The 12,188-nt window shown below is 44.6% G+C and overlaps 1 protein-coding gene across 7 annotated transcripts in view; it reads left to right on the forward strand.

The window, feature by feature from the left end:
• The window catches only part of TSPAN18 (tetraspanin 18), a 120,731-nt gene extending 108,570 nt beyond the window's left edge, over window positions 1-12,161 (forward strand). For all 7 annotated transcript variants that reach the window (XM_066187897.1, XM_066187898.1, XM_066187900.1 and 4 more), the window contains 4 exons: window positions 3,639-3,737; window positions 4,961-5,140; window positions 7,625-7,708; window positions 8,665-12,161. In XM_066187897.1, coding sequence (XP_066043994.1) covers window positions 3,639-3,737; window positions 4,961-5,140; window positions 7,625-7,708; window positions 8,665-8,712 — 411 coding nt within the window. In that variant the 3' untranslated portion in view covers window positions 8,713-12,161. The remainder of the gene's footprint in view (window positions 1-3,638; window positions 3,738-4,960; window positions 5,141-7,624; window positions 7,709-8,664) is intronic.
• The last annotated feature ends 27 nt before the right edge of the window (window positions 12,162-12,188 follow it).

Raw genomic sequence — 12,188 nt, forward strand, 5'->3', positions numbered from 1 at the left:
AGTAGCAAATTAAGGTCAAGATCAGATGTGCTTTTCTCCTCCTTGTGAAATAAATTACTTTCAGGGCATATGGTGGCAAATGCACATTTAGCCAATCTAAATTTCTTCAAAGCTTACCGAGTGGGATTCTGTGATCATTGTTGCACCTGTCCATATGGCTGCGGCCTCTCTGGGTCTGTAAAATGAGACAAAAGATACACTTAATCTGTTTGCTTTACAGATAATGTTCTGTGCGGCTTTCTCTTCTATAGTTTAACATACAAAACAGCTCCCAAACACTCAATGGGTTTAAATTATTAACAGCTAAGGAAGTGAGAGAAATCAAGAGCCAAAAATAAGGGAGAAAAGAGATGTTTTCTGTTGAGATTTGACATGAGAGGAAGAATCACTGAAGCAGAGCAAGGTGGTGGGATAGGTGAAGGTGGTGTTCATGAAGGTGAGCTGCTGTGACCTGCAAGTCCAGCTGCACTTCCAAAGAGCTATCTAAAAGCAGTCTCTGAAGAGGAAGGCCACTGTTAATCAGCAATGGGATTACCAGAGTTCCTCTTCCTTTGAAAAGGAGGTTTTGGGGGTGGAGAACCCTTTTTCATCTAGAAATTCTCCCATAAAATAATGACTTTCAGGAACATTAGAGAGAGACTGTGAAAGAGCAATAGGAATGGCTCTTCATACGCCCTTGAGAGGTCTGGGTGGGAAAGACCCTGGAGGGATATTTGATCCTTAGTGAACTGTCTTAGCAAGAGAGAAAGTAGGATGGTAGGGAACAGAAGAGTCCAGTGGCAGGGCTTTGGATGAAGTCTGTATGTTTGGATTTTTAGCCCCAGTTCTAACACTTAATAAGCAAGTCACCTTGGTTGCTGGTGCCTCTATTCCCTCAGACATGAGGCGCAAGCTAAAGAACACAAACCTTCCTCAGCTGAGCAAACAGAGGTCTCTCAGATGGAAAGAACTGCAGGAGTGGGAAGTGCAGCTCTGGTGACTGTACCTCCATGCCCTCTACTCTGCCAAACATATCAGAATGCTCCAGGCAGATGTAGATGGGTAGGAGTGTGTCCTGTTTCCCTAGCAGGCATCATGAAGGCAGCTTCTTGCACAGCATTCAGTATCCTTGAGCACAGTGCAGCATGAGAAGGTTGTGACCATCCTGGGCAGTGCCAGCATGCCTCTGTTGTGCAGAAATGCACTCCTTTTTCTAAACACCTTTTATCTGGCTGCACTAATCCCAGCAAAGCTATTTTTTGAACCAGTGTGACAAAACAGTCTCACTTCATTCACTGCCATGTAAATGTATGCATGCATGTGCTGCATTGGAGGCGCCCTGCCCAAACACACAGCTGAGCAGCTCCTCATTGTTCATGGCTGTGGCTGCCACAACTGTGTGGTCAAAGTGTGTGTGAAGCTCTAGTTCTTTCAGTAGGTCCTTTACTCCCTTCCAGATCGTTCTTGCCATAAAAATCCAATGTGCACCAACCTCAACAGGGCCAGTACCTGTTTCAGCTAGAGGAAGGCCATGGGCATGGCAGTAGGACTGTCTTATTTCATCCTTCCTTGTCAGCAAGTTTTTAAACGAAGAATTTTTTTTTTTTTTTGGGCCCCATTCTTCTGAACTTGAGATGGTTGGGACAAGCGGTTTAAGAGCAACAAAATGGAATCAGTTATTTTCCTAGCAAATGTATTCTTCCAGCACTAGGCTTTGTTTTAGGCCAAGTGTTGTAAAAAATCACACACAAACTCTGAACAATTTCCTCTGGGATTGCTGCTGTCAAAATAAAGGTTTCACTCTGTATTTAAATTACTCTTTTGTTTTAGACCCCAACAAAGGCAGCCGGCTGGGATTATTACCAGCAGTAATATCAGTTTCAAAGTCTGTGCTTCAGGAACAGACGAGCATCAGAAAAATGTGCTGCTGTCTGCAGGGTTGGATGCTGCATGGATAAAATATGCAGAAAAAGGGAAGGAAAGGAGAACACTGAGGAGATATTTCAGCATCTTCTAACCTCAAAAATTCCCAAAGAAAAAATGCCATGTCCTCTGCTATTTTAATATTCAAAAGGAAAAAAAAAGTTAATATCTGTCCCAAAAACGTAATTTAGGAATTTAACAGCATAACTAATTAAAGGTAGTGAGATTGAGCTAATTGCATGATTCAAGTATTTGTGACGAAGTTTTACCCAGTACTGATGTAGTAATTATATTTGGTGTTTGTTTATATTTGTAAAAGAGAAACCAATATTAGGTGGTATCCAGAGTCTTTTTGAAACTCACTACAGCCTTTTTTTTTTTCCTTAATTTTGTGAAACAAACAGTATTGTGCTTGTGCTTTTGTGCCCGCCCATAGAGCTCATACATATGTATGTGTATGTGAGATATTTCACGTTGCATATCAAGAACCTGAAACCAGCTTGTAGCAGTCTCTGTTATTGCATCAGCAGTGCTGTATGAACAACAGGGGGGAATAAAAAGGGTATTTTTCAGGCAGCTTAATTCCGATCCTACAAATATGCAACATCACAGCAGTGCAGTAGCCAGCCAAGTCCAGCCCCCTTCTCTGTGGCTTTTGCAGTGGCAGAAGATTTTGCCTGTGTGGATCACACATCACAAGACAATTTGTGGAAGGGACCACACAAGCCCAGACCTACTGGGAACATGAAAGAGGATTTCATGAAGTTTTTGTCCTAAAGTGACAGAAAGGCAGCAAGATTGAACTGGAATGTTCAGTTTAACAAGATTATTAGGATTGCATGTTTACTACTCCTCCAGAGAGTCATCCTAAGTAAATGTAATTTCAAGGTGTCTAACTTCTCAAGAAGACTCTGAAACAAATTGTTTGTTCATTTATTCTGTTTTATTGTAAATATAAACAGGGGTAAATGAAATTCCAATAATTTATGTTGTTGACCTTTGGAAAAATGTTTACATTATCTAAACACAGATATAAAGAGGATTTTTTTTCATGGATTTTTTTTCTTCATGCATGTTTAGATAATCAAAAGTATGGTCAAGAAAATGGTGGGTTTTTTCTGATTAATAAGCTGACTTGGCTAGTTCCTATTCATTAATTTTTTTAACTTCTTTTTAATTTCCAGAAGATTTCATGTTAAGGCTTCGTTCTGCTTTCTCACATGTTGAAGTAAATTCAGAGCAGTATCCCCATTGTTAGTAGGAAGTTAACTGGTTTGACTAAAAAGTGGAGGGGAAAACCATGCATTGCTTGCAGACCTCATGAAGCACACCAAGTGAAAATACAGTTTGGGTGTGGATTTGAAAATCTTTCTAAAATCTTGTTTAGGCCTGTTTCAATTTATTAAATATTTTCAAATCATGCCAAAAATTAGAAGAAAAAACAACAAAAACTAAAACAAATCAACATTTAAGTGTAAACATAATTTTAGAAGTATAGATATAGTTTAGTCCCTGATTTTAATGAGTGACAGTTTTATTCCACAGGCATCTTTCACCCTCTACATAGATATGGCTCAGATGACAATGGCTTTTCACATATTTCTCCTCTGAGGTTTGCAAAAAAAAGAATAAACCCAAAAACCCAAAGAATCCCATTCTCAGAAGGGATCTTTAGGAAATGTTTGGGAAAGGTGCTGGCAACAGCCTTTACATTTCCACCTGTCTGTGCATTTCAGCTGACCAGAGAGTTTTTCACCAAGGAGCTGAAGAAACATTACCAGAGAAACAACGACACTGATGTCTTCTCTTCCACCTGGAACTCTGTTATGATCACAGTAAGTCAGACTGTACCAGTCCCATTCTGCCCATGATCTGTGGCCACCAACACGCTGCTCACACCCTCAGCTCTCCCAGGGACAGCCTGCTTCAACCATCCTGTCATGCCCAGCCTAGCACCAGGGCTTGTGGTTGAAGGGAGGTGAGACTTTGGCTGGCAGTCAGTCTTCCTCAAATGGAGCTGCCACCAGTCCTGAGATAGAGACACTCCTAGTGACTGCATCAGGGTTACCTGATTTGCCAAAGCCCTGAGGCATTAGAGTACCCTCAGTTTTCAAATACTGGGCACAGAGAGCAGTGGAGGTGTTTGCAACTGGGTATCACTGCATTTCCTCTGGGCCTTTCACCTTGCAGACTGCTTCAGAATTATTCCCAGCCAACAGCAGCCAAAAGCTGGCATCAACTAATGTTTTGTTGTTAACAGCAGCTTAGGCAGGAGTGTGCCTAATGATATATTTTCGCTATAGAAATATTAACCATCAAAATTGACTTTGTTATTACACCCCTAATTGGGCAGGTTACAGGCTGACTGTCATTGGAGCTACAGTTGTTACTACCTACCACAAGAAGTTCAATATCTGTGTGTGTGTGTACATGTGTTAGTGCTCCGTACACCCCACGGTGTATCCCTTCAGGAGTGAAAAGCAGGACGTCAGCTTCTGCAGATGAAAAGTCAATTTTAATCTTAAAAGGAAAGGATGATTGCTGCCCTTCATGCTGATTCAGGACTTTAATAAAGACATTTCCCTTTGCTGACTGAAAGGAGACGGAGTCAGAGTGTGACTTGAATCTTTAAAAAGCATCTGACTGGAATCCTAAAGAGGGACCTTACTCAAATCACCTAGCAGTGCCTTTGAACAGCAACAATCCTGGCCACTAGCTATGGGGAGAAAGGATGGTTGGGAGCCTGGATTGTACTGCTGGGTGATGTCAAGCAAGTCATTCTGGATATGCCCCAAAGCCCTGTGTAGTTTGAAGCAATATTCCTAGTAGTACCTTAGCATATACAGTATGGCATAGAAACAGTGGGACTTCATAAAGACTTCAATGAAACAGAAGCTCCAAAGTACAAGCACAACCTGCTCCTTGGAAACAATGGTTGTTTTTTCTCTGCTTTAACTAAAGCTTCGATTCCTGCAAGAGCAGGTCTTAGATTTCTCATGCCTGCTTTCAGAGAAACGTGTCAATTCTGTCTTCCTTTCTTCTCTGTGCCTCTCCCCAGTTTGCCTGCTGTGGAGTGAATGGACCAGAAGATTTTGAAGCTATTCCTCATCTTCCACACTCCTCTTTGGAAAAGGCGATACCGGAGGCTTGTTGCCAGCGAGAGCTCCAGAGCCGGGAAGGGATGTTTGTCAACAAGGAAGAGTGTCTAAAAGGCAATGAGAGGTTTCAGAACCGGCAGGTAAAGGAGGCCAAACACTAGGAAAAAGAGCTTCACAGTGGGCAGAGAGATGGCTGCAGTGGTCGTGGGTAGTGAATCTGGCAGGTCCTGACTGTACCTCACATCCTAATTACACTTCTGCTGACAGTTTTTGAAGTGATGGCATATGGCTGATTTTGACAATCTCCTTTCATTGAATACACTGTTAAGTCATGTTGTGCTGTATCGTATTCAGAAATACGAAGATTTTCCTAAGGGATTGAGAGGTAAAGTGGAAATTTAGATCAAGTTCTGTTGTGTTCATGAAGGTTAGAACTACTTCTGAGAAGTTAATTAGCAAGCCAGCACAGGTCAAGTAGGATGGGATGGAGCTGACCCTAACTGGCTGCAGGAATGGTTCCAATTTAGTTCACAAAGACTCCTAATCAATATATACAATCAAAATATCAAGGGTTAAAGAGCCACAGAAAACCATATCTGTTTTCTAAGGAAGAGAAGTATTGTAAGGCTGCATTTCTCTGCTTTTTCACTTTTCACTGTAGAAAAAGGGCATTTCTTATAGTTTATAGCTTCTTATAGTATCTACAGGGAGCCTATAAGAAAGTTGGAAAGGGACTTTTATGAGGGCATGTAATGATAGGATAAGGAGGAATGGCCTTAAACTGAAAGAGAGTAGTTTTAGTCTAGATATTACAGAAGAAATTATTGACTGTGAGGGTGGTGAGATGCTGAAAAAGGTTGTCCAGAGAAGCTGTGGATGCCTCATCACTAGAAATGTTCACAGCCAGGTTGGATGGGGCTTTGAGCATCCTGGTCTAGTGGCAGGTGTTTGACTGTAGCAGAGGAGTTGGAACAAGGTGATCTTTAAGGTCCTGCCCAACCCAAACCATTCTATAGTTCTATTCTGTGATTCTTTTGCCAGGCCTCTCGACTTGGAAATTTTTTCAATACTGTTCTATGACAAGACAGTTCATCCCATCGATGCTGGTTTAAGTTTCCTTCCAATATCACCAAGTTGTGGCGTTTAAGAAACTTTCCAGCAAAGTTCCTGATTGTGTTCACCTTGGCATTAGTAAAACAAACAGAGCTCTGTACTGACCATATGTACAAGCCTCCTTCTCCCTCCAGACTAGGTAGTGGTCCTCTTTTCAGCACTTAAGAGCAGATTGAGAAGGAGAGGAAAGGATTTTGGAAGCAACACGTGAACTCTTCCCTGACTGGCAGCTGGAAATAGTTGGCACTCGGAGTGAGAGATCATAGCAGGCAGCACCATGCTGCTTCTGCCAGGTCTGATTGCTGGGAGTAGATGGGGAGGAGAGAGATGACAGACAGCAGGGAGGGAAAGATAAATGCATTGTGAGAAAGAGAGTTAAAGTTTTCCCTGGTTGGTAATGATGAAGCTTTACCTAAAAGAGAGCTGATGCTGACCAGTCTCAAGTTGACAAGAGCATGGTTTTAACAGCTCAGTTACTGCCCCAGCAGTCTGGGTCCCCTGGGGTGACCTCATGAACCGATCTTCTCCATGCCCTCCCTCACTCTCCACCAGTTGTGCCTCACTCACAGTGAGCAGGATCTGGCATGGACACAGGTTCATACCTATTGGGCTGTCCCTGCAGTTCCAACATTTTAATTATGGGTGGAAGGAAAAAAAGCCCACGTGATCGAAACATCCTAGCAGTATGGATAGGATTAAAATGTATGTGTGAAGTATATTCTCAGTGGAGAGGAAGCTACTTTTCATATTGGACAAACTCCAATCTGCTTTTCTCTCTATGTTAACCTGTTTGCAGAAACTTCCCAGTGGGCTGAAATTTTAGGCTGGTTAAATTAAGGCCAGGATAAGCTGGTGATTTCCAGAAATATCCTGAAACCTTTGCAGGAAGATCTATCCGCTATTAATTGTATTAGCAATAATAAATCTAATTAAGGGTGATGCTGGCTATGCTTCGTAAGTGGAATAATTGCCATAGTGCATGGCCCTGGGTTCTTAATGAAATTCTTCTTCTATAGCGAGATTAGCAGGATTTCAGCCAGCCTCTTTTGGGGGAAAGCACAGAGAAAAGGTCCTGAGCTGCTAAAGAGCTGCTGGCTGTGAGAGATGAATCGAGAATGTCCTGCCTTTGCTTTAAATAAACCATCCTTTTCTCTAGCCAGTCTTGGATATCTGTCACCTGCAGCGAGTGTCCTTCCTTCTGTGCTTAGTCTCTGCCCTTTGCAGATGGAGTTCCTCGCTGTGCTGCTCCTCTCTGCCCTGCAGGAACTCGGTTCCTCATGGTCAGTGAGGGGTGTGAACCACTCCCACCACGCTACAGCAATACCTTCCCCTCCCCAGCACTGTCCCGTGGACCTCTGCCTCCTGTGCCGTGGGGCTGGGTGAGGTGATGAGAGGGAGCCGTGCTCGTGCTGCCTGAGCCTGAGAGCACCTCGTGCCCCAGGAAGAGCTCTGCTGTGCGAACAACACAATGTGCTGCTCAGGTGTGTCTCACCATGTTTTGTCTTTCCTAGGGCTGCTACACTGTGATCCTGAACTCCTTTGAGACCTATGTGTACCTGGCAGGAGCTCTTGCCATCGGAGTGCTGGCTATTGAGGTACTTACTGTTGTCTGACTGGAATAAAAGCAGTGTCAGTAACGTGCCAGCAGCGAGGGAAACAGGCAGTGCTCCCCCTCACCGGGGAAAGGTGCTCTGGCAAAGCGCAAGCAGGCTATCAACCTGTGGTTTTAGTTGCCTGGAAAGAGGTTCCTTGATCCTTTGAGACAAAGGGCAGGGAAATAAGCGATGCCACACGCCTGCAGTGCCACCTCGTGCTGGGCCTGCACAGAGCTCGTGCCCTGCCACGCTGGCCACAGGGGCTTTGGGGACCCACTGCTCTCCACGGCGCCCTGCACAATCACTGCCCCCACTGCCACAGTGCCCCAGCAAGCTGACTAATCTGTCACTTCGTTAATGTGTTCAAACCCTGCCTGTGCTTTAAAACCTTCTGTTTAGAGACTGAAACCGTGGGCTCCAGAGCGCTTTCATTGTCCGGCATTAGTAGCCACTTCTTTGGTCATGTCTCTGAGGAACAGACATTCACCAGACATGGTTTTAGCCCAGAAATTATGTCCCTGTGACATTGCAGGGACAATTTAAAAAAAAAAAAAAAAAAAAAAAAAAAGCCCCCCGTCTTGTGCAAAGGAGAGAGATCTGGGCAGAGAGGCCCAGCAGCCTCCCACAAAGGCTGTGCTGTGCCCGTGCCAGGCAATAGCAGTGATGTGTAGAGCAGGGACTGTGGATCCTACACCCCTGTGACACCAAGGGCGGTTTGGGAATGAAGTCAGGCTGCTGCTGTAGCCGCTAACAGTTTGGGGAGGGGAGGGAGGGGCAGAGGAAAAACTGCTGCTACAGCCTCCCCCGGGGTGTAAGGATCCCCCTCTCTCCATCACTGACTGCTGGGCAGGAGGAAGCAATGGGGATGATCCTAGGGCCAGAGAGGGCTCTGCCCATCTTCTGGAAGATGCAGCTGACATTTATGATTCTTTGTTTTGTTTTTGCCCTCTTCCCAGCTGTTTGCCATGATCTTTGCTATGTGTCTCTTTCGAGGGATCCAGTAAGAAGTGGCCCGTGAACCGCCATGTTCCCCACATGCTCAGAAGAAAGAAGGAAAATCTGAAGAAACAAAACCTGAAAACACCCAAAAAACTTTATTTTTTTTAACAAAATGGGACAGGGAGAAAAAAATAAAAAGAAAAAAAGAGGGTTGTAATATATGAATGACCAAAAGGATTGTACTTCAGGGGCTGGAACTTTGAGGTGATGTGCACTACACTGTACACCGGACCCTTGCCCAGAGCCACCCGCAGCAACCGTGGAGCAGGAGCCCAGCACAGCCGATTGCACTAGAGACGGATGGAGCTGGTGGGGTGCAGGAGGATGAGCACAGCTGCCTCTCACACCAGGCTGAGCCTAACATTCACCGCTTCATCGTGCTTTAGAAAACAAAGGACTCAAGAACAGACATTCAGGGGCTGCATAAGGCAACAGGTTGGCCTTGACTATCCAGGTGGGTTTGAAACAAGCAGTGGTGGCTTGTCTAAGCAGGTGAGGCCAACATTTGTGTGATTCCGGCTTTAATTTTCAGCCGCAGGATGAAAACACTCATTCTTCAGTGGAAGCTTTGCCCCTGTCACGTGAAACTTGTCAGAGATGTCAAGCACTTCAGTGAGGCTGACTTTTCTCTGGAACTCCAAGCAGGGGCAGCGTGATCTAACTTAGCAATGGGACTCAGCTAAGGCTGGCTGAGGGTCAAGAGTTTGGTGCTTACCTTTCTGTTTTTACTAAGATTTATTGTTCATTGTTGTGAAAGAGACCAAATGGTTCCCTGCTGTATTCCCATCTCCTGGGAAAAATAATGGCTCTGGTCAAGCATCATTGATACTGCTGCCTTCCTGAGAAGGGGAGGATATAATGTTTAAATCTTGTCAGCCTTTGCCTTTCCTCTGATACTTGCAAAAAAATGGTTTGTGGTGCTCTTTTAGCGTAAGTATTTGCAGTGGTTCCTGCATGCTTTTCCAGCCCTAAGGGGAGGTCCAGACATGGTGCTGGATTGAAGAGGCTGAAGTCTGTCAGCCACTCCCATGCTGTTTTCCTGGACAAGTCTGGTGGAATCATTTCTGGTCAGAGAATTTCCCCTGAGATTCTCCCATGGGCTCATGATGAAAGTAATCATCAAGTCAGAATTCTTTAAGTTGATAGCGTTTCCTTCCTTGGGATAGTTTGGTATTTAACTAACATGGTCATCTGCTCAATCATTTGGAAGTGAACTTGAGAAAGATGCCTGGGACTGGACCTTGGTCAGAGATTGAGCTGGAGCTACTGAGATCCCAGGCAGGATCCAAGAACACCCTGTGTGCAGCCAAACTGCTCCAGCTGCTGCTCCTATGGTCATGCATATTGACTTGGACAGGTGACTGTTTTCTCTCATCTGGAATCATCAATTCCTGTTGCCTTAATTGTTCATCTGGCCACTTATTCCCTGACCCCAAACTCATTTCACCTGGGGAATAACAGAAGAGGCTGTAGTTTCTTGTTTAGATCAGGTCTTTTTATAGATTTTATAGGCTCAGATTATGGGAGCACTTTTATATAGGCTCAGGCCAGCTCCACTGAAAGCTGTAATCTCTGGCAAGGAAGGAGCTGAGCATTAAACTTCGTGCCCAGGTTTTGCAGCAGCAGTACATTCATCCTCTGGCTGTTCCCTCAGACCTCTGCGGCTGTGTTCCTTAAGCTCTCCCAGTGGCACTGCACAGGCCACAGGCAAGGAAAAAAAGCAGCAATAGACAAAGATATGGCAAAGTATCTAGGTTGGGGAATCAGGATACTAGGGAACAGGAAGGAGGCATTAGAAGCATTTCCAAGCTTCATTTGAGAAAAACAATTTATTCATTGGCAGGAGAGGGCTGGGCAGGTAGAGCTGCAGCCCTCCCATGCTGCAGTCAGCATATTCCAGCAACAAAATATGTGACCAGAGCTGCTGAGCAGCATCAGATGTTGCATTAAACCTTGTGGGAAGCTGTTCTGAACTATTTCCCTCTGGCCCTCCTTGTAATGAGGCATTTTAGCATTAAACTCTGGTCTGTTGTTTCATAAAGAAAAACAGTTTTGTTAGCCAAACCCCAGCAGTATCTGTACTGGACAGCAGGTGCTGTACATAGGAAAAATCTGTTCCATCTATCAGTCTTGTAGGGAATGAGCTGAGCAGAAAGCAAGCTTATCTGTTCTCCTTCTGCCTCAGGAGCTGGTGTCTGACTGTTCTGGGAGAGCAATTCCCAGGGAAGGAACAAAACTGTCAGCAGAGTTGGTAATTTGGCTGGAGGTGATCGAAAGAAGCAGAAATGCCTCCCCCAGTCTCCAGTTTCTTCCTTTCCCTTCAGTTTATTATGCAGAGTTCTCAGGTCAGAGCCTGGCTGGCAAATATCCTCATTTGTGCATGGTGGGTGGCTGAAGGGCAAAAAAGCCTTAAAGCCTTTTTCTGCCACCAGTGGCATGGGGGAAAAATGTGTTAGAGCTGGGGGAACTGGACCAAAGCAGCCAGAGCACAAAGTACTAAATATACATGCCTGAAGTATGATCGCTGCTGGCTTGTTGCTCTTTGGCTTTCCTAATTCTCTACTCATTGCTTTGTCTGTTTTAAGCTTTCTTGCTTTCCTTCTCTCCCTAATGGTAGTCCCTGTATCTTCAAAAGGATCTCTTCTTCATCTGTTATTCTGGGCTGTGCACAGCTGTTTCTCTTCTTCTACCTTTTCTGATCCCCCACTGCTCTTTGCTGTGCGAAGATTTCAAATCCTCTCTGCAGGCTGGCTCACGTGCCACTGGGAACACAGCTCAAAAGGCCAGGCAGCAGTTCCAAACAAGATAGCTGTAAAGGTATGTGCAAGGCTGAGAGGATCTGTAGCCGTTTGTAACATGCAGAAGGAATTTGCCTTGGGGGAATATAATGAACAAGCAAGCCCAAAAAGCAGACTCCCACTGTATGGCAAAGCATGTAAATTTGTTGGTTTTGTCCCTTGGTTTCGTGGCTGCCCCTCTGTGGTACAGTAGTTTTCAGAACTGTAGGCAGGAGAAGCAATTGTATTTTTGTATTTGTTTATAACAGCTCTGGTGAGTATTTTGGGGTCAGGGGCTCAAGCTGAAGTCACTGCTGGCCGGAGAACTCTGGGCAGGCTGGAGAGCAGAAGGAGCTACCATCTCCTTTGCTGTAGCACTGTGACCATGGCCCAAGCACCTTGTAGGGAGTAGTAGAGACCAGCCTGGGCAAGCCCCCAGCCCCTCTCAGCATCCCTGCCTCCTGGTTGCTATTTAATGCTCCAATGACTGTCACAAATGCCTGGGAAAAGGGCTGCGTGTGAAATAATGTTTGAAATCTATTTTAAAAAAATGTAGATGTTCTTTTTATTAGATAGTGGAGCTAATTTATCCTGTATTCCCTAATGTAATGCTTTTTTATATTGAAAGGAAATTTTTTTTGGTAATATAAACCAGAATACAAGCCTGAAGCACTCTCTGCACGGTTTTTGTGTGCATTTCTTAA

The sequence above is a fragment of the Chamaea fasciata genome, unplaced genomic scaffold, assembly GCF_029207755.1.
Source record: "Chamaea fasciata isolate MVZ Bird 193981 ecotype frontalis unplaced genomic scaffold, bChaFas1.0.hap1 SCAF_7, whole genome shotgun sequence".
In the NCBI taxonomy this organism is placed as follows: Eukaryota; Metazoa; Chordata; class Aves; order Passeriformes; family Sylviidae; genus Chamaea; species Chamaea fasciata.